The sequence below is a fragment of the Octopus bimaculoides genome, chromosome Z, assembly GCF_046866305.1.
Source record: "Octopus bimaculoides isolate indiv1 chromosome Z, ASM4686630v1, whole genome shotgun sequence".
NCBI lineage: Eukaryota > Metazoa > Mollusca > Cephalopoda > Octopoda > Octopodidae > Octopus > Octopus bimaculoides.
Window position 1 is genome coordinate 37,098,271 of NC_142944.1, and position 22,905 is coordinate 37,121,175.

The following is a 22,905-nucleotide window of genomic DNA, read 5'->3' on the forward strand; positions in this document are numbered from 1 at the left end:
ATCTTGAGCCAATGCTGAGATAATATATGTTCCTAAAAAGGAAACCTAATCTTTGGATCCATCTTTCTCAGATTTATTGTCTAATATCGCCCTGAAAACTTCGGCGGAAGTTTTGCGGTTCTTAATCTTGCAGTGTTTTTTTGTGAAAGGAGGGTGTTGTCACTGATGTACTGTGACGTAAGTCCTCAGCAGATCGAAGAGCATGTTTGTTTCCATCATCTTTTAGATGCTATACTTAAGAATAATTTTTTTGTGCAAATGTGAAGCAAGCAGTATATATAGCAGGACTACTTGTTACAAAACCATCTTAGTTGATGATCGACGTTTAGAATTTTGGCAAGGGAACAGAAAATCCTGTAGTACATTGCAGGAAGAAGCCATTTGTTTTTATTGTGGTCATCTTTCAGGTGTTATGACAAACTCTTTATTGGTGATGGTTAATAATACTTTCCAGGTGTTTGTTAATTCGACTGTTGAAAAGCTGCAAGTGAGCCTCTTGAGTATTAGATGTTTGAGTAATGTGGAAAGACATAGTATGTCTTTTTATTTTGGCACTACGGCCAAAACACAGAGGGGACACTACAGTGGGGACAAAAACATAAAACGAATGAAAATGAGATGTTATATAAAAATAAAAAGGCTGCATGGGCCCCACTCCCATGCAGTATCATTTGAACGTTTATACAAACTAATTACAAACGTTCTATTATCTTATTGTTTTATCTTAATCTCGTTTTTTCCTCTTTTTTTGGAAAGACACAGTAAGGAGGATGATATTGATCAACCCCTTAGCTGTTTTGCATAGTCAGAGACGAAGTATATTTACTTCTGAGGGTAGTCAGCGTTTGACTAATGAAGGAATTCTGATCATTTACTTGATTTAAAGTTCTAAAGGATACGTGAGAAATAGGACTTTGTGCAGTAGAAAGGCATGGTTAGGTTAGAGAAATATTGATCCTCCCAGGATAGAAGAACTCAAAAGAATTTGAAGAATCGGAATATGGTTAAAGATACAGATACCATGTGGTGCAGACAGTTCAAAATAATACATAATTAATCTTTACGTTTGCTATATTGATGTGAGAGGTGCGAGTGATAAAAGAAGTGTGAACTGAAGGTCAATTTCAAAGATGTATTCCAACTACCAAAACTGCCGATAGTTGGAAAACTTCAGAGACCTGTAGTAAGGCATTTGACTTAGTTCTCTATCGTTTCTACCATCTGATTGCCCTTTTGGATTTGTAGAAATAGTCTAATTTTTCAATAGGAAAAATATTGATTTCTTTTTGCAATATTACTGCAACGATTCTGTTGAGTACCTTCGTGAAGAAATTATAATTTTTGTATTGAATCATTAGGTCAAAAGTAACGAATTTCTGTCATGAATGATGAAATATTATTTCTATGTTTCAATTATATGGTTCCACTAAGTCAACAGCAATGATTCTGCTGAGTGGAGATGGAGGATCTTAACTCAAGCACCAAGTTTTTCTCTGTTTGGCTTACAACTAAAAAAACTGAAAAATATGAGGTTCAAAATAATACTTTCAAAAATATAAAAACAAATATGCCTACTGATATTTACTTTAATAATTTACAAAGATTAAGAAAGATGCTCACATCTTTGGCAGAGGTAAAGAATATGCACACCACCCGTTTTTGGCGTAACCTTAATCCTAACCCTAACCGCCGAAAACGAGTGGTGTGCATATTCTTTACCTTCGCCTACAGCTTGTTTTGCTTTTTTATGAGGGACTTCATGAAAAATGTTAGGGAATATTCTAAGGAAGGTTCGTGAAATTTAGACACGCAACCTTGTTGATCTTCAACGTGTAAGTGAGTGAACATAGCAAGTATTCATATGTATTTGTGTGAATATATGTAAATATTTATATAGTGTGTGTGCGTGTGTATGAATATATACAAATATGTATGTGTGGGGGGTATAAGCAAATATTTATGCGCGCGCGCGTGTGAATATATGCGTGCTGATGTATGTGGATGTCTGCATGCCATTCTCTAATTATTCTTAATTAACATGTTATTTCTGATCTGGCTTGAATTGGACATTTATTTGATCCTTCCTAAGTTGGATACCATCTTGGATGGTTATTTAAAATCATACTATTAATAACAGAAAAGAAAATTATCTTTTTAACTTTTAAATTGCTAGCTTACACACACACACTCTCTCTCTCTCTCTCTCTCTCTCTCTCATGGAATAACCACCTTCTTAGATATATCGTATTCAAAATTAGTTTGAAGAACTACGTGCCTCTCCTCTGAAAAAAAATAAATAAAAAAAGCTTGGACAAAATGGTAGCGAATAGAAGTGGGAGAAAGAGTTAGAAAAGAAAAATGGAAAATTAGGTTGGAAAATAGAAAGCAGCCGTCTATCCAAAGATATGTTGCTGGAGTGTAAGGGGCATATTTGGCAGCGGGGGCAAGTAGTAGAGGTGATGCTACGACATTACAGCATGATTTCAGTGGCTTGAAGTGGTAAATGTGTGTGGTGGGTGTTTGTATTATCTAAAGCACACAGTTAGTAAGGAAGGGTGAGGGATATTAAAGGGAAAGGAATATCAACTGGTACGAAGCAAAAGTAAAGTAGATTTAACAAGCCGGAAGGGATAAAATATAACTTCCACAGGGCTGATTATCTACGGCAAAAATAAAATGGGGATTTTTCTGGCTGATATTTTCATTCAAACTAACTTTGTGTTATTAAATAAGCAACGGTGACCTTTATATTAATTGCTTCCCGGCCAAGTAACCTCTCTAGCTTACACTAATTTACTCACCCATTGCTCTCATCACCAATATTTTCATAGTTCGTCCAGCTTTTCAACCGTCTTCTTTTCAGACATTATATTCAACACTTAGGGCTGGCCACCCGAGGGTTACTGGTGCCTAAGCTGAATTTTGATGCCCTTACATTTTTTTTTTTCAAAATTTTAATTAACGAATATTCTCAATAAGCTTAGGTATATCATCTATGTGATTAAGAAGCTCGCTATGTAACCATATGGTTTTGGGTTCAGTTACACTGCGCGGCACCTTGAGTTAGTGTCTTCTACTAAAGCCCGGGACCGACCAATATAGTGTGACTGAATTTGGTGTGCGGAAACTGTGTGGAAGCCCGTCTGATATGTGTGTATGCATGTGGCGTGCGTGTGTTTGTCCCCTCCAGCATTTGACAACCGATGCTGGTTTGCTTACGTCCCTGTAATTTAGAGAGACCGACTTAAAATGGTTATTGGGGTCGACTTGTTCGACTGAAGTCCTTTAAGGCTGTACCCCAGCATTATTGTAATCCAGTGATGAAGACAAGTAAAAGAAAAAAGTAAAACCTGCAAATAAAGAAATATAGTTTGTGTATTTGGATTTATTAAATATACATTTTTTATTATTTTCATATTTCTATCTTTGTATTCTGTGAATATCCAAAACACATGATGTAATTCTCCATGCCTGTCGCTTAGGGGGTGTCCTGGACGGCACTGCCCCACTCACTATTCAATGGTGCACTCTCAGATTGACAGCGATACACTTATTTTTAAACACCACTTTAGCATTGTTACAAATTAGTGCACACCCAGAATATTCTGAAACACTCCCAGACACCAAAGTCTGGCGACGGACCTGTGACTCTCCCAGACACGTAATGCCTCAGATGACTGCTAGAGTTGCCAATACCTTAAACTGATCAGATATTTTGTGTTTACTATCATTAAGGCGGCGAGCTGGCAGGATTGTTAGCACGCTAGACAAAATGTTGAGCAACTTTTCTTCTGATTTTACGTTATGATTTCAAATTCTGCCAAGGTGGACTTTGCCTTTCATCCTTTCGGATCGATATAATCACCAAGCCATCCTTCCTGCCAAAATTTCAAGCCCTGTGCTTATAATTATACTTAGGACTTGGTCAAGAACTAGGATCCTAATCTTTGTCATCCCTCATTGGTCAGATTAATTATGGTTTATTTTCAGCTACAACATCTGCAGTTGATATTTATTCGGAAAATGTAAAGTTGTATAGAGAATGACGTTCTGAGCGGGGGGGGGGTGCCTGAAGTCATCTGAGCGATGAGATATTAAGAGTAGCGAGGAAAAATGATTTGGGTGGAAGTGCTGTGTAACAGGGAAGTTCAGATTATCTATAAATATAGTTATAATATACTAGATGATACATTCCTGTTCTTTAGGGGGAAATTTAAGAATTTGTAGTCGGTTTGTGTTGTTTTCTTCTATGGGTCTCTCTGCAATGGCTGCATTCTGAAGCTTCAACACTATTGTTTCTCTTTAATCTTGCTTCAAGATAGCTCTGGGTTAATTTCAAGTAAAGTGGCGTCCGCCAAATCAGAAAGATCCTCTACATAGTTAGTTGAGTGACGAACACAAGAAATTTCTTTGCTCCCATGTTCATGGTACAATGTAAGACACCTCTTCGACAATGCCAAATGTCCAGAAGATGAATACAAAACAAAATCATTCCAATTCTAAAGCCGAAGAGAAACCATAACTGAAAAAAGAAAAATACATCACACAGATTTAAGACACATAATCCCTGAATGCATAGTCGCAAAATTCCTAAATACTCAACGGCCATCCTACTCACAAAACGTCCACTCTAGTCCCCACCTTTTAATTAAACACAAAATGCTGATGAAAAACTATTTCAAGCAACGAAACCTGAATATTATATAACACCATTTGTATCAGTAATTTCCTGGATGTATTACTCCAAGGACCCGTCCTCTCGACCATTTATTGTAACCTATATGAACTGTATGTCCAGAAAACATCATTTAACCCGATCTCTTGCCATAACCATACTCTCTTCTTTCTGACATATATTTTGTTGTAAATTATGTATATTTAACTATTTATCAAGACAATAGGGTAGTGTTTAAGATAGGCTTTGTTACAGGTCGAGCAACGGTATAGAGGCCTCTTCTTGCTTTGTCCTTCGACCGACAATCTCAATACCATAGGGTTGACTTGATATTACTCAACAAAAATTTCCTCAAAACATATTTAGCCTCCTTCGTGTGGATCATTTCATACTAATAATCTCTCGCCATTAGAGCCAACTAGAGAAGTCGTCAGCAATGATATAGAGCAGGGGCCGTATTTGTTAAAAAAAACCCTTAGCTCTATAGCTTTCCTCCGCAAACAATTCATTTGGTGATATTTGGTAACATTGCAATATTTTTTATGTATATTATCAAGAAACCTGTTTTAGCTATTCTTGTCAATGCCCATTATTCTTCAAACACAGCTGCATGACTTCCCCAATCGTTACCTACGAATCTGACCGCAAACTTAAAACATCTTCCAAATCGACTGTTTCTTATCGTCATGGTCTCTGCCAGTATGTTACCCAAATGGCTCTGAAGCATGTATAATAAAGTGGAACTATTGCCATTCATTATCCTCTAAAAGCACTATTTCTCTGTCATTCAATATAGACAAAAGAAAATCATATGCAATAATAACTACCAAAATAGTTGCAAAATCAAAAAGTCATTCATTCCCAAACACCGTGCAAGGACGTTCAGGTTCAACGAGAAGTGTTGAAGAAAAGCAACAGTTGCTCTGTGGCTAAGAACATCTTTGCCACCACCATAATTTGCAGATGTACAGATGCATCAACGAGTGGGCCTCGACCTGCTAAAAACAGCAATCAAATCTCCTGCAAATTTTACCGCTTTTGAAAATGAGGTGTTGGAGAGACTGTTGCCACAAGTTGCTTGCACAGAAGGAAAAGGCAGAATGGTCACTGGTGTAATTTCTTCGATTAGGACTGACCTCAGTTAAAACAACATTAACAACAGACGTACAGAAATAGAATGGAGACAGTGTAACATGTCCAGACGGTCACACTGCATCGCATACGATTAGATACCTCATGCATGTCAGTGTTTCGTCATACGGAAATATTGTATATCTGTAGAGTGTTCAATGCCATGAAAAACAGAGTAAATCAAAATAACTAGAATGTAAACAAGATCCATCAGTGACTGTTCAAATCGTATGGTATTAAATGAATTTCTCTAACTTCATTCCATTTTTAGACTTTGAGCAAAAATAACTATCTTGTAAAGACATTTGGGGGTTTATTTTTATTCTTAGGAATGCTTTAGGCTATAGATTACAGACCAGACGTAAAATATTTTGGATAAATTTAGAATATGTTCTTGCAGGAGTTCAATGTTTATAGCTATTGCTCTCAATTCTATTTTAGAATGTGTAATTTAATTAAGAATATATGGTCAACATACAGTTGAAGACCCGTTAACGAAAACTGAAAAAATCTAGCCTACGAAGTATTAAAAAATGCGTAGAAAACGAATATGAAAAAAAATTGCGCAAACGAACGGGAGAGTGGGGAGAAGACTTTCGGAAAATTCACAAGATCCCTCATAACTTTCAGAAAAATGGATATATATTTATGAAATTTTATAGAAATACCGTTCAAATGGCACAGATTATGATTATAAAGACATTTCTGGGGAAAATGTTTTCCGAAGGGGTGGGGAGAGGATTTTTGAAAATTCACACGATCCGTTTTTTCTCGCATAACTTTCAGGAAAATGGATATCTTTTAATGAAATTTTACAGAAACACCTTTCAAACAGCATCGATTACAATTATAAAGAAATTTGTGGGGAAAATGTTTTCCGAAATGGGTGGGGAGAGGACTATCAGAAAGTTCACACGATCCGTTTTTTCCCTCATAACTTTCAAGATCTAGTTTAGCACTCGGTCACCAAAACGAAAAAAAAAAAATCGTGTAGAAAATGAATATGAAAACAAAAATTTGCGCAAACGAACGGGGAATGTGTGGGGAGAGGACTTTCGGAAAATTCACACGATCCGATTTTTTTCCCTCATAACTTTCAGGGAAACATTTTCCCCACAAATTTCTTTATATTCGGAATTTATGCTGTTTGAAAGACGTTTCGGATCTTTGTGGTTTGACGGGCAACATTTTTTTATGTAGTGTTTTTGGTACCGAAACACTTTCAAACTTCGTATACTTGTATATTTTGTGGTATAGAACAGATAAAAATTTTTGTATTCGAATTTATTTCACGTTAAAAATTGTCTTATTTCGATAATTTTAACTAATCACTGACGTCTATTCAGTTGAATACAGTTAGTGCTGTGACGGTGTATATGGTATTAATCCCCGTTAGTTCTGACATTTCCGATTAACTAGACTGTTCGTAAACAAAGGGGAAAAAGCCATCAAAATACTTGAATATTGCCTGCACTTGTTATTGGAGCTGGCAGAATTATTAATTCACCTCCACCAAGTGCTTCATTTCCTAGAAATAGCAGCCAAATCTTCTTCAAATCAAACTCTAGTTTAGGGTTAGGGTTTGGGGTTATGAGTGAGGTTATGCCAAAAATAATCATAACCCTAACCGTAAACCAAAAATTAACCCTAACTCTAAAATTGTTACACACACAGATACGCACAGCGTAATTTATTATATAAACAATATATGCGTATAAATTACGATTAAACCGGATGAAATATGTCACAGGGAATAACATTTTTATGACCGGCCAGCACTGACTGTATTCAGCTGAATTAGACGTCAGTGATTGGTTGAAATTACAGAAATACGACAACTTTAACATGAAATAACTTGCGATGTACAATTTTTTGTTAAGGAGGATAAGAGAAAAAGTTGTTTTGTATGACACATTCTACCAGTGTCCCAAGTTTGAAAGTGTTTCGTTAAGAAAACAAGTGTTGCCCGTCAAACCACGAAGATCCGACGTTTCTGTAAAATTTCATTAAAAGATATTCCTTTTCCTGAAATTTATGGGGGGAGAAAAAATATATCGTGTGAATTTTCTGACAGTCCTTTCCCCACCCCTTCGGAAAACATTTTCCCCAGAAATTTCTTTATAATCGTAATTTGTGCCATTTGAACGGTATTTCTATGAAATTTCAGTAATATATATCCATTTTCCTGAAAGTTATAAGGAGAAAATCGTATCTTGTGAATTTTCTGAATGTCCTCTCCCCATCCCCAGCCCCGTTCGTTCGCGCAAATTATTTTTTCATATTCGTTTTCTACACATTTTTTCAACTAGTAGGCTGTTTCTTTTTTTTTTTTTTTTATCGTCTACGGATCTCAAACTGTATATTGACCGGATATATTTCTGGGTTCAATTCTTCTACGACTGAATGTTTTTTTGCTTTCTGGTATCAATAAAATACTTTTTTCCCGCACCAATGTGTGGCCTTATATCAAAAGTTAAATACCAATGTATTTTCTCAAGTCCACAAAGGTTAAAAAAAAAAAAAAAGCTGAATTTTTGGTGAAGCTTTTTCTTGAAGTCCCGCGGAGAAAAAGTGCTTTTTATTTATTTATTTATTTATTAGCATCCAATATTCATGTTTCTCATAAAACGGAAATTACAATTCTAAACATCCAGTAATTTTTTTTTATTCCCCCACTTCAGCATCCTTTCCATTTGCAATGAAGTCTGTGGGACTTTGAAGGAAAGCTGTTCTTAAACGTCATAAAAAATTTTTAAAAACTGTTCAGCCTATTCAGGAAGGTTTTATTAATTTACTATATATATATATATATATATATATATATATATATATATATATATATGTTAATTCTCTAAATGAAGTATTAACAGTAACTGCACGATAAAGTGTAGTATATTGCCACTTAAGTGTGGCTGACCCCTAGGGGTGGATGTTACTGTTGCTTTTAGCCCCAGGAGGACATCTCCTCCAGCTGGCTTATCGACACACGACTGTGTCCTGTTTGCCAAGGGAGTTATCCCTCTCACCACGACCAGCAGCACGAACGTATCCGGATTTCAGGGTTATTTCCCTTCTTCGGCGTTCGACAGCTGATGACCTTGGTGAGAGAGAAAAACCTGGCAAAATCTTATATCTTCTTTTCCAGTGACATTCTTCACTGATATTGAAAAGGTGAAAACAAGCAATGTTAATTCTCTAAATGAAGTATTAACAGTAACTGCACGATAAAGTGTAGTATATTGCCACTTAAGTGTGGCTGACCCCTAGGGGTGGATGTTACTGTTGCTTTTAGCCCCAGGAGGACATCTCCTCCAGCTGGCTTATCGACACACGACTGTGTCCTGTTTGCCAAGGGAGTTATCCCTCTCACCACGACCAGCAGCACGAACGTATCCGGATTTCAGGGTTATTTCCCTTCTTCGGCGTTCGACAGCTGATGACCTTGGTGAGAGAGAAAAACCTGGCAAAATCTTATATCTTCTTTTCCAGTGACATTCTTCACTGATATTGAAAAGGTGAAAACAAGCAATGTTAATTCTCTAAATGAAGTATTAACAGTAACTGTAACAGTAACATCCACCCCTAGGGGTCAGCCACACTTAAGTGGCAATATACTACACTTTATATATATATATATATATATATATAAATCGAACGGAAACAAGGCTTTTGAAGATATATATATATATATATAAATTTATTTATGAGGGTAGAAATTGATATTAATCAATTTGAACCAGTGGTCTTAGCATATTAAAAAAAATCCGAAGATTAAAATTATATTACATACAAAAATAAGAGGGATGACCAGCAAAAGTGGACTCCTATATGCTAGAAATAGATGCCGAATCATCTAACCACGAAAAAAATATGTTCTCAGTAAAAATTCAGCGACACAACAGACTGTAAAAGGGCAAGACAAATGAAAAATGAAAAAATACTAGTATTTTTTCATTTGTCTTGCCCTTTTACAGTCTGTTGTGTCTCTGAATTTTCACTGAGAACATATATTTTTTTCGTGGTTAGATGATTCGGCATCTATTTCTAGCATATAGGAGTCCACTTTTGCTGGCCATCCCTCTTATTTTTGTATATATATATATATATATAGTATTAGGGAAAAGAACCAAGGTTTATGAACTGTAATTTTGGATTTTATCCCTAATATAATTATTATATATATATATATATATATATATATATATATCTTCAAAAGCCTTGTTTCCGTTCGATTTAGTTAAGCAAAAATTAAGTAGCTGAAATAGTTTCTAATTTCCATACAATCTTTGAGAGATAAACTCTATTTTTAACTTTAACCAAATAAATTGATTTTTTTTTAAAAATCGAATACTGAGTTAGCTGCTCTTGGTAGCTTATTTACTTCCACTGAACAAAATGGGCGACCTTAAAAGAATTTTGTCTAAACCGGGCTTTAACCCAGAAGACTGTAAGTATTATTAGCGATAACGATTTTATAGTACATATTACAGATACACGCCCAGATTTATATTTATAAAATTTTCTTTTTGGAGTTTCTCAGAATAATCATTGTAATTAATTTTCTTTTTGCTTTAAGAGTTACCTACAATTACGATGTGAAATTGACAAATTCGATGACCTAAAGTATCTTAACACCAATTTTATTTTGCTCCTACTCATAAAAGTTCAAAGCCGACCTAATCAGTCTTTTCTTTCCATTCCCTATTGCGCCGATGTATTAAATATCTGTTTCTATATTGCTAACATTTACAAAACAATCAGCCGATGTAACAAGTTATGACAACATTTGATATTTAATTCGCACTTGTTATTGTTATAGCAGTAATAATTGCACATAGTGTCTATTAAATTAACATATTTCATTCAGTATTTTCCGCTAATTTTCAAGTAAAACAATAGAACACACAGTGACAATTTTTAAAAGAATCTCGAGGAAAATATTTTAATAAAGAAGCGGAAGTCTCTGCATATAATTAAAGGGTAAAGAAACACTTGAATATTTGTTGTTTAACTAAATTGCTACGTATCTCCCTCTTTTGTCCATCTAATCCTCTGCGTACTTGTCTGTCTTTCTAACCTGTCTAACTGCTATCTATCTATCTATCTATCTACCTCTGTCTGTCTGCCTGTATATGTGAAGCTTCTGTTACCTAGGAGACTAATTTTAGGGAAGGTAGTTGCTCTGAAAATATAGTAGAAAAAGAACAAGATAGAGAAAATTATAGGTGCTAGTAATAAAGGTATTCTTCCTCAAAGTGAAGGGTAAATCGTATGATACCTGTGGTAGAAATACAAAGAAATACAAAATTGCATGGTAGTAAAACATGGACCTTGAATGTAAAAAAAAATTGTGAAGACTGGAAAAAGATGAAGCTAGAATGCTTTAGTTGACATGAATAGCAAAGTACAAATGTGCTAAAAGAAAAATTGGGTATAAGAAGAATCAGGTATAGTTGGTAAGTAAAAAGGTTGTAGTGGTAGAGGCATGTAATGTATATGGAGAAAGACTGCTGCATAAGAAGGTGTTGAACACTCGAAGTTGATGGAGCTTGTGGAAGAGGAAGTCTAGGAGTAATGTGGTGGAAGCTGATCTGGAGGGGATACAGCTCACAAAGTGACAAAGGACTGTACAGATTGACTGTGCAGTGCTACAGAAGACACCTGCTCACATCAAAATGCACCTGTGTATATATATAGTTGAAATTTACAGAAAAACAAAAGACGAAGAGAGGTGTATAAACAACAAGCAGGTGTATTAATTTGATGTGCGGGAATGTGAGAAAGTCTTTTATGTTTCAAGCCTACGGTCAGCATGGAAGATGTTTATAAACCATTTAAGAACACACAAAAAACCAATAGATTCACTTCAACATTTAAATTTTATCTGTGTTAAAATATTTTCGGTGCTTTGAAACCACAAAATGTTGAAGTGAATCTAACAGTTTTTTGTGTGTTCTTAAATGGCTTATAAACATCTTCCATGCTGAAATGGTTTTTGTTTCAGCACATGATCTCAGATCAAGTCACTTGCCATACAAGTACATTTCCATTATATATATATTTATATATATATATATATGGGCAAAGTTCAGAGAGCTCTTACCTCTGCTGGTGACAAAGGGCCTCTCACTCAGAGTAAAAGGCAGACTGTATGACGCACGTGTATGAACAGCCATGCTACATGGCAGTGAAACATGGGCTGTAACTGCTGAGGACATACGTAGGCTCACAAGGAATGAAGCCAGTATGCTCTGATGGATGTGTAATGTCAGTGTGCATACTAGACAGAGTGTAAGTACCTTGAGAGAAAAGTTGAACCTAAGAAGCATCAGCTGTGGTGTGCAAGAGAGACGTTTGCGCTGGTATGGTCATGTGGCGAGAATGGATGAGGATAGCTGTGTGAAAAAGTGCCACACCCTAGCGGTTGAGGAAACCTGTGGAAGAGGCAGGCCCAGGAAGACCTGGGATGAGGTGGTGAGGCACGACCTTCGAACATTGGGCCTCACCGAGGCAATGACTTCTGAATGAGATCTTTGGAAATATGCTGTGTGTGAGAAGACCCGGCAGGCAAAGTGCAACCTAAATCCAAAGCCTCAGCCAGGATGCCTACCTTCCTACGTTGGACACTAAACTCCACTTGCGAAGACCTGTTGAGGCAAGTGAAATCGAACTGATTTCGACGGATGGCACCCATGCCAACGTCGTCTCCTTCATTGGACACAGAAACTCGGCTTGCGAAGACCTGTTGAGGTAAGCGAAAGCAAAATCGAGATGGCACCTGTGCCCAGGCACGTAAGGACATTCAAGCGAGATCGTTGCCAGTGCCACTGGACTGGCTCCCATGCAGGTGGCACGTAAAAGATACCACTTTGACCTTGGCCGTTGCCAGTACCGCCTGACTGGCCTTCGTGCCGGTGGCATGTAAAAGCACCCACTACACTCTCGGAGTGGTTGGCGTTAGGAAGGGCATCCAGCTGTAGAAACTCTGCCAAATCAGATTGGAGCCTGGTGTAACCACCTGGTTCACCAGTCCTCAGTCAAATCGTCCAACCCATGCTAGCATGGAAAGCGGACGTTAAACGATGATGATGATATATATTAGATGTACCAGTGACCCGTTGGGTCACAACCACTCCAAGCTGAAATTGTTGATGCACAACGCAAAGGAAAAAATACTATCCATGCGATAAAATTCTTAAATAATACAGTTCTCCTGCCATTGGTGTGACAACAAAAACATGACCAAGTGTTTCTTCTTTGAAAATGTTCAAATGGCCTTCAATTTTTTTTCCTCGTTTTCTTCTTTGCCATTCTTTGTTACTACTATTCCAAGAGGAATACATGGATGCCCTTCCTAACGCCAACCACTCCAAAAGTGTAGTGGGTGCTTTCACGTGCCACATAAAATACACCATTTTGAGCGTGGCCGTTGCCAGTACTGCCTGACTGGCCTTCATGCTGGTGGCACGTGAAAGCACCCACTACACTTTTGGAGTGGTTGGCGTTAGGAAGGGCATCCAGCTGTAGAAACTCTGCCAAATCAGATTGGAGCCTGGTGCAGCCTTCTGGCTTGCCAGTCCTCAGTCAAATCGTCCAACCCATGCTAACATGGAAAGCGGACGTTAAATGATGATGATGATATATATATATATATATATATATATATATATATATATATATATAGGTATATTTATAAATGTTGATGATATGTATTTACTTTCCACCAAACTCACCATACCACCCCTCCCATCTTATCACAGTGCACACATACAACCAGTATTTCTCCCAGAATACCTCCTTTATTTCTTACCTCTTCTTACCTTCATCTTACTACCTGCTCTTATACCTCTAGGATTCCCACTGTTTCCCTTTTCTCTTACCACTTTCTCTTTGCAGCCTTCCCATTTACGATCCTTCCACTGCCTCTCCATCTGAGATGCTTTCATGGCATTCATATGCAGATGTTTCCTTTCCTTTTCTTTTTCCCCCACTATACTCACTGCACTCACCCTCTGCTTCTTTTTCTCCCACTAGCCTCTCCCCACTCAGCCTCTGCTTCTTTTTCTCCCACTAGCCTCTCCCCACTCACCCTCTTCTTCTTTTTCTCCCACTAGCCTCTCCCCATTCACCCTCTGCTTCTTTTTCTCCCACTACTCTTTCCCCACAGCTTCTTCACCTCCTTAGCACCTCTTCTCATTTCTCCCTCAGGTCTATCCCCACCCTCCACACCTTCCTTCAGTGACTCACTGAGGATTCCTGCCCACCCTAGCCTATTGCTTTCTGCCCCCTTTCCTTTATACTTGTCCATATTCATCTTTATAAAGTAAGATCACCCTAGATTCCTCTACTTGACCCATCCTATGACCTCTCCACTCTATCACCATCTTTTTACAATAACTTCTACCACTAATCCCTTCCCTGTCCCTTGTTCCTTGCGATATTCACCCTGCAATTAGTAACTAATCTTCTCCACTAGTCTTTTACTTTCTCCATTATCTCCTTGCTGTTGGTTGACTATCACAATTGATACAGTCCAACCTAGGATTTTGTTCATTTTTGTACCCTCTTGTGGGATCTGAGTCCAAAGTCTGCACAGTAGCTGCTGCATACTGGGCACATGATGAAACACTTTGCTGCGTTAGTTCTAACCTTCATTGCTGCATGCTTTTCCACTTGTCTGACTCTCCTCTCAAAACTATAAATTTGTTCCTCTTACTTCACCCTCTCTCAACCCTTTATCTAAAATTATTGCTCACTCTTTCTTCTCCTTCAACATTTTGGCATTGCAAGATACATGATGATCTCCACTAGTACATGTAAAATGGTTGGCATTTGAAAGGGTATACAGCTGTAAAAAACCATACCAAAGTAGACATTGATGCTTGATAGAACTGTCCAGCTCATCAGATCCTGTTGAACCACCCAACACAGGGGTTTTCAAACTGGTCCGCAGACCACAGGGGGTCCGTGGACAGCAAATACTTTTTATGGGCAATTTGATTCTATATATGTTTTTTAATCGAAATCTTTTAATTGACAATAAACCTATTTGTTAAATACTGTTAAATAAATAAATGTAAAAATATATGTTATTTTAAGCAAATATTTATGTATAAATTTTGTAAGCGTTTATAAGGGGGTCCCTAAGGTAAAGCCTGAAATATAAAGGGGTCCGCAAGTCAAAACCCCTGACCCAACACATGCCAGAACGGGAGCCATACATTAAATGATGATATTTACATACATATTTACACACACCGATACTTATAAATAGATAGATAGATGGCAACTAATGGATTTCTTTCAGATTCCATCTTCCAAATTCCTTCACATGACATTAGTTTACCTGGGGCTATAGTAGAAGACAATTGTCCAAGGTGCTGTAGTGGGACTGAACCTGAAATTCTGTGATTGAGAAATGAACTTCTCAAACGCACAACCCTCTACATATGTAAGAGGATTTCATAAATGCACCTACTACTAACTATTTCAGTGTACCTGACATTCTGAAGCCTAAGTTCAAACCTCACTGAGGTTAATTTGCCTTCCATCTTTTCATAGTTGATAAAAGATACCATTCCAAAATGGTAGATTGGTGGAACTGTTAGAATATTAGGAAAGATGTCTTGTGGTAGGTATCTATTCTGGTTCTTTGAATTTTGACAGCATTACCTGCAATAGGAGGCGCAATGGCCCAGTGGTCTCGCAGTCATAGGATCACGGTTTTGATTCCCAGACCGGGCGTTGTGAGGGTTTGTTGAGCAAAAACACCTAAAGCTCCACAAGGCTCCAGCAGGAGGAGGTGGCGAACCCTGCTGTACTCTTTCACCACAACTTTCTCTCACTCTTACTTCCTGTTTCTGTTGTGCCTGTAATTCAAAGGGTCAGCCTTGTCACACTGTGTCACGCTGAATATCCCCGAGAGCTACGTTAAGGGTACACGTGTCTGTGGAGTACTCAGCCACTTGCACGTTAATTTCACGAGCAGGCTGTTCCGTTGATCGGATCAACTGGAACCCTCGACGTCGTAAGCGATGGAGTGCCAACAAACAAGCAACCTGCAATAACAATAGTGTCAAGTTGTATCAGGCCAAGTCCGTTGGATAATGTCAGTGGTGTGAACAAAGATTTGCTTGAATGGGTAACTACCACTTTTTCTCGAAATATCTTATCCTAACCCTTACACATACATGTGTAGATGAATAGTCAGTTTTGATCAGTCAAGGTCTTCTCTCCATTAGTTTGTTATTTCTTTCTTGTGCATCTCTCACCTCTCTTGCAGTTGTAATCATTGTAAACAGGGATCCTTTCCTTGTGCTATCTCATTGGCAACCATACATATAACTAGTCTATGTCCTATTTCACTTGATATTTTGAGTGTCTCAGCAAGCATCCATGATAATCCAGTTGCTTTCCTTGCCTTCATATCCTTATTGGCAACTATTGACTGTATAGTTTCCTGCTTTACAGATAGTCCTTCTATTGAATTTACTTAAGGAAGTCCATCTTTCTCCCATATATTTCCCACATTCAATGATGCTTTATCAATGTTGTCCTGATTTATACTGATCCATTTCTTTTGCTTTCTAGAACACCCTATACATCTAATCATCTCATTGCCTTACTTGTACTAACTTCTTATTATCAGTTACAGTTTTGCTATATATACCTAGTATGTAGGGTTTTTTTCTAGCTCTTTCATATTGTTCCTTGCTTTCCTCTTCTTTCCATTTTTCAAGATTTGTTTCTTAGCTTATATGGCTCTCACAATGTTACCTTTCATCTGACTGGGACTTGCTATATCCTCAAATTTCATTTGAATTTCATGTCAGCTTGCTTTGCAGAAACTCAGTTGTTCCTTATATTTTATGTTTCTATATCCTCCTCTTCCCTGTCATATCACTCACCTAGCCATCATAGTGTTATCCACAATATGCATTAACATCAACAACTCTGGTAACAAAGTTGCTGCCATTCTTATTATGAGTAGTCCATTAAATGAGAATCTCAATGAGACAATCTTTTTCTCATTTATCAGTTCTGATTGAGGTGTCATATACAGAGATCACAGTTGCATTCATGTTGCTCATGACAAATTCACATTCTGTTACTTTATGTAATTGAGATATACATTCTCTTTGTCATATTCTCTGTATATCTTGATTACTTTATGTATTTCTCTGTCAATAATATGTCTACTTTACCAATTTCAATGTTAAAACTGTCTGTGATATCACAGTGATATCAATAGCAACAACAACAATAATAAGTGCCAATAGCTGAAATCCTCATCATTTGTTTCCTTTTACATCCACTTTCCATGCTAGCATGGGTTAGGCATAAACATACTATTAAGATTTTGTTTTATAGACAGATGCCCTTATGTAATGTATCTTTTTGCATCTCAACATATTTTATAACATGTTGGTGTCAACACATGTTATAACATAACTGGATTTTCTTGTCTTTGACATTTTGTTTGAAAAATAGCCTCTTCTCTATACATGAAAAACTGTATGTTAAACAATGAACAATGTATATATGCGCATATATATATATATATATATATATATATATACACACAACAGTTCTCCAATCTGGCAGACCCTGTTGTGCTGTTCAACACATTCCACTATGAAAGACATGCTATATGATGATGTGTGGTGTGTCACATGTTGGAGTGATTGTAGAGCAGCATGAAATGAAGTGTTTTGCTCAAGAATGCAGTGCACAACCTGGTTTAGGAATTGAAATCATGATCACAAGATCCTAAGTACTACATTCTAACCTCTAGGTTAGTTGCCTTCATATTTATATGCATAATTATATACACGTGTGTGTGTGTGTGATCATCATACACACCTCATCTTCATTATTCTTTGTTTTCTTTTCCATACTTGCATGGGTCTGAGGGTCAGATAAGATATGTTGAAGCAAGTTTTCTAGAGCCAGATGCTCTTTTTACCAATCCCTCAGAGCAGTGAAGAGCTGATTGTATGATGGTTGAATACAAAATGCAATGCTGCATGGTAGGCCTTGGGTGCAGTGGTTTTGTGAAAGTTATGGAGAAATGAAGTGAGCATTCTTCACTTGATGTCCACAAATAAGTGAGAGAAACTGAACATAAGAGGAATTAGGTATAGTGGGCAAGAGAAAGAAGATTGCATTAACTTGGAGATGTTATGTGTATGGAGAGGCACGCCTGTATAAAATTGAATTGTACTCTCAAAGTAAATGGGCTTCATGAAAGATGGAGGTTGCAGAAGAGTTAGGATGAAGTTGAAGCTATTATTCTTCATGGAAGAAATGACAAAATATTGCTTTCACTGGTCACATCTATGCTGGTCAATATAGTCTCCTCCCAGGCATAGGAATATAGATGTTAAAATTGTGTATGTATATATCTATCTGTCTGGTTAGCCCTTCCTAATACCAACCATTTTACAGTGTGTACTAAGTGATTTTTTTTCAAGCTACCAACACTAGTGAGGTTACCACATACTTTGCAAGATTACTGACCCAAAGAGAAGTGACTTTAGGCTAGGAGATGAGGAGTTAAAGCATGAAGGAAGGGACCAGATCAGGACAGATTTCATACTGTAGAGGAGCTACATTGTTACTCATATTTTAGAAGGAAGGGTTGGGGTATGATTGGAGTAGAGCAAGGAAGAGATAGAAAATATTAATGATGAGGTATCTGATGGGCCCTCAAGATATGAGGTGAGTAGAAGTAACTGAGGATAGAAGAACCAGATATATGGGTGGATGATGCAAGAGTGTATGGGAAAGTGATGGTATATGACTGAGGGCTGTGAATATAATGAGTGAATGAATGTAGACAAACGGTGAATGGATAAGGGATAAGAATGATATATGGGGGTAGGGGATCAACAGAATACTAATATTGATGCAGTTGACAAGTGAAGGATGAGAGAGAAAGATGATGAGTGGTTGGGTAGGTTACCAGATTGCAGGGAGAGGAGAGAGGCAGGTGTAATGTATAGGGTGAGTGAGAGATGTGGTGGTGAAGGTGAGATAATTTAGTGGCTTAGTGGTGGTGATCAGTGAAAAATGTAGGTGAAGAGAAAGTACAAGGGTAAGAGATGGATATCAAATGAAATGGCTTCAGACAATGAGAAAGATTGGTGGTATCAAGGCAAAGCTGGGTGTCTTGCTGAAAATATCTTGAAGAGGAAGTTAAGCTGTGCTAGTGGAGCGCTAAGAGCACCATCCGAGTGTGATCGTTGCTAGGGCCACTGACTGGCCCCCGTGCCAGTGGCACGTAAAAAGCACCATTCGAGCGTGATCATTACCAGCATCGCCTTACTGGCACTCGTGCCAGTGGTATGTGGAAAACAACATTCGAGCGAGGGCATTGGCAGTGCCGCTGGACTGGCTCCTGTGCAGGTGACACGTAAAAACACTATTTGAGCATGGCCGTTGCCAGTACTGCCTGACTGGCCCTTGTGCCGGTGGCACATAAACACCCACTACACTCTCGGAGTGGTTGCCGTTAGGAAGGGCATCCAGCTGTAGAAACTCTGCCAGATCAAATTGGAGCCTGGTGCAGCCATCTGGCCCACCAGTGCTCAGTCAAACCATCCAACCCATGCCAGCATGGAAAGTGGACGTTAAACGATGATGATGATATCAAACACATACACACAATACTACTAGAACTTAGAAGATTTGCCAAATCAGTGGGTCTTCTTGAGAGTTGCATATCATCAGTCGTTCCAGTCCTTTCTCATCACCTCCATGATGTTCAAGTTCCTGACATCAGCCTTCACCATTTTGTCCCATGCCTTCTTAGGTCTTCCTCTTCTACAAGCTCCATCCACATTAAACGATCATTTGTATTATGTATATATCATTATCATTGTTTAATGTCCATCTTCCATGCTGGCATGGGTGAGTCGGTTTGACAGGAGCCGGTCAGGCAGAAGCCTGCACCAGATTTCTGTAGCTGTTTTGGCAAGAATTTTTACAATTGGATGCCCTTCCTAACACCAACCACTCAGCAGACTGGGCCCAGTGCTTTTTACATGGCACAAACACAGGTGAGGTCAATTTTGGCATGGTTTTTACTGCTGGATGCCCTTCCAAACACCAACCACTTTACAGTGTGGACTGGATGCTTTTAAGTGGCACCTGCACTGACAGGGTCACTAAGTACTTCCAAGACAAAAAAAAAATCTCTTTGGAGAGGGGAGGGGGCATTAGAGGAGGTGATCTTGTATCAGATGATGAAAGGTTATAGTGAGACAGGCACAAGTGTTTTGCCATAGAGGAGGTACAAAGTTACCCAGCCAGAGAGAGAGAGAGAGAGAGATCAGGAATGAAGACAGAAACAGGAGTGCTGCTGCAAAGAAAATACATGGTTATCCAGCCTGAGGGAAATGCAGGAGAAGGAGAGAGTGGGAGATAGCAGGATAGAGGTGGTGGCAATATACTGGGCATACTCTCAAGGGACGGGAATCAGAGTATAGATAGGATGGTTGAGTAAAGGAAGAGAGAGATATAGATGGTGGCATGTGCCAGGACATATACTTATGGTTCGAACGCCATAATATAAGTGACAGGATATTGTGAAGGAAGTGTGATTAGAGTGCAGTGGGTGGGAGAGTGAGTGGAAAAAACCTGGGTATATATAGTGTCGGTGGGGCTACTGGATAGCAATGATACAGAGGAACTGGGGAGTGAGAGCTAGGCATAGTATATGAAGGAGGAAATGTGAGGAAGAGATATAGATTGGTTTGTTGGGTGTGTGAAAAGTTTCCTTGTTATGTGTGGGTGGAACACACAGGTCAGGGGCTAGCAGATATTAATGATACAGTGAGACAGGATGTGTGAATGGAGCACACAGGCTGGAAGCTTGTGGAGAGCAATGTTACAATGGCACAGGGCCAAGACATATGTATATAAACATGTATATCCAGTATTTCTAATCTTCCGTAAAAACATATCTGCCCATGAGGAAATACTACTTTGTTTGCCAACAGATGAAAACTAGTTACAGGCATGGAATCTGGCTGTAGAAAATTTACCTCAATAAATTCTATCTGCTACATACAAGCATGGAAAAGTAGACATTAAAATGATAATAATAAATGACCAGTGTTGAGTAACTTTTAGAATAAGAGTTAGAAGCAACAAGCTACAAAAGATTATTTGGAGAAGGCAAGCATAAGTTGAAAAACCTATCTATCGGCAAAAGGTTCAGAAAAATATTAATTAATGCATATCTTAAGATGGCAGAGTAAGAAACTTAAAGTATGAAGAACAGCTGCGAGTTCCTGCATGGCAACCTACCAATGGCAACTGGCTTGGTCCTAGCTGAAAAGAGGCTGACATGGTGGAATATAGAGTGGTGGCAGTCAATAGTCATAAAGGCTCTTAGCCTTTATGACTAGAAGAAAGGGATCAGCAAGGAGTAAAATCAAGTTATTGTTGTTGGCACTCCGTCGCTTACGACGTCGAAAGTTCCAGTCGATCCGATCAACGGAACAGCCTGCTCGTGAACTTAACGTGCAAGTGGCTGAGCATTCCACAGACACGTGTACCCTTAACGTAGTTCTCGGGTATATTCAGCGTGACACAGTGTGACAAGGCTGACCCTTTGAATTACAGGCACAACAGAAACAGGAAGTAGGAATGAGAGAAAGTTGTGGTGGTAGAGTACAGCCGGGTTCGCCACCATCCCCTGCCGGAGCCTCGTGGAGCTTTAGGTGTTTTCGCTGAATAAACACTCACAACGCCCGGTCTGGGAATCGAAACCGAAATCCTATGACCACGAGTCCGCTGCCCTAACCACTGGGCCATTGCGCCTCCACAGTAAAATCAAGTAATAAGAAGATAATCTTGGTGCTAGATACAATTATATGTAGCTAGAGAAGATATAAGAAAGAAATTTGCCAATATTCAAAGATATGAGAATCAGAGGTATGAGGTTTTCAGGAGGTTGTATGTGAGAGGAAATTGAGATGTCAGTGGGGCAAAGTATATTTGGAATGGTCGCAGTGCATTTGCTTTTACTGATGCTGAAAAGAAAAAGATATGGAAATGCTATTTCAAGAGATTGTTGGATGAAGAGAAAGTATGGGAGATGCAGGGACTACCTCAAGTAGACTCTACAGAAGGACTGGCCATTTAAATTGACAGAAGAATGGTAGTGATTAAAGATATGAAGATAGGAAAAGTGCTTAGTCCATCAGAAATTACTGCTGAGATGCTTAAAATGTTTTGGTAAAGCAGGGCAAAAGCTAAGCACTGGCATAGTCAATCAGATAGTACAGGAAGGTATTATATCTAGGCGAGCTGGCAGAAACGTTAGCATGCCGGGCGAAATGCTTAGCGGTATTTCATCTGTCGCTACGTTCTGAGTTCAAATTCCGCTGAGGTCGACTTTGCCTTTCATCCTTTTGGGGTCAATTAAATAAGTACCAGTTACGCACTGAGGTCAATATAATCGACTTAATCCGTTTGTCTGTCCTTGTTTGTCCCCTCTATGTGTAGCCCCTTGTGGGCAATAAAGAAATAGAAGGTATTATATCTAATGGTTGGTTGCATAATAATATTGTAAACTACAAGAGCTAAACAAAAGATGCACCTGAAAGAGAACATAAAAGAGATTATGAAAGTTAATGAAAGTACTCATCTCTACAGATTTTCTATAGAAATTATAGCCAGCACCGATTTGTTACAACATTTTGTATTCAAATATGTCTATCTAATGTAAACAAGGCAATCAAAGATGGAAAATAGATAACGGGTGTATATGCCATATTTCAGGAGTTTTTGTTCCTTCTTCAGCGCCATCTACAAACCCATTGCTTAGTAGCTATTAAGTGTATCACTGTAAACATTATTGGATATACTCTTTACTCTCTCTTTTACTTGTTTCAGTCATTTGACTGTGGCCATGCTGGAGCACTGCCTTTAGTTGAGCAAATCAACCCCAGAACTTATTCTTTGTAAGCCTAGTACTTATTCTATCAGTATCTTTTGCTGAACCACTAAGTTACAGGGGATGTAAACACATCAGCATCGGCTGTCAAACGATGTTAGGGGGGACAGACACACAAACACATACACACACA

The 22,905-nt window shown here is 38.3% G+C and overlaps 1 protein-coding gene across 1 annotated transcript in view; it reads left to right on the forward strand.

The window, feature by feature from the left end:
• The first annotated feature begins 10,139 nt into the window (after positions 1-10,139).
• The window catches only part of LOC106872839 (exocyst complex component 8), a 105,975-nt gene continuing 93,209 nt past the window's right edge, over positions 10,140-22,905 (forward strand). The window contains exon 1 of the mRNA XM_014919972.3: positions 10,140-10,253. Coding sequence (XP_014775458.1) covers positions 10,202-10,253 — 52 coding nt within the window. The 5' untranslated portion in view covers positions 10,140-10,201. The remainder of the gene's footprint in view (positions 10,254-22,905) is intronic.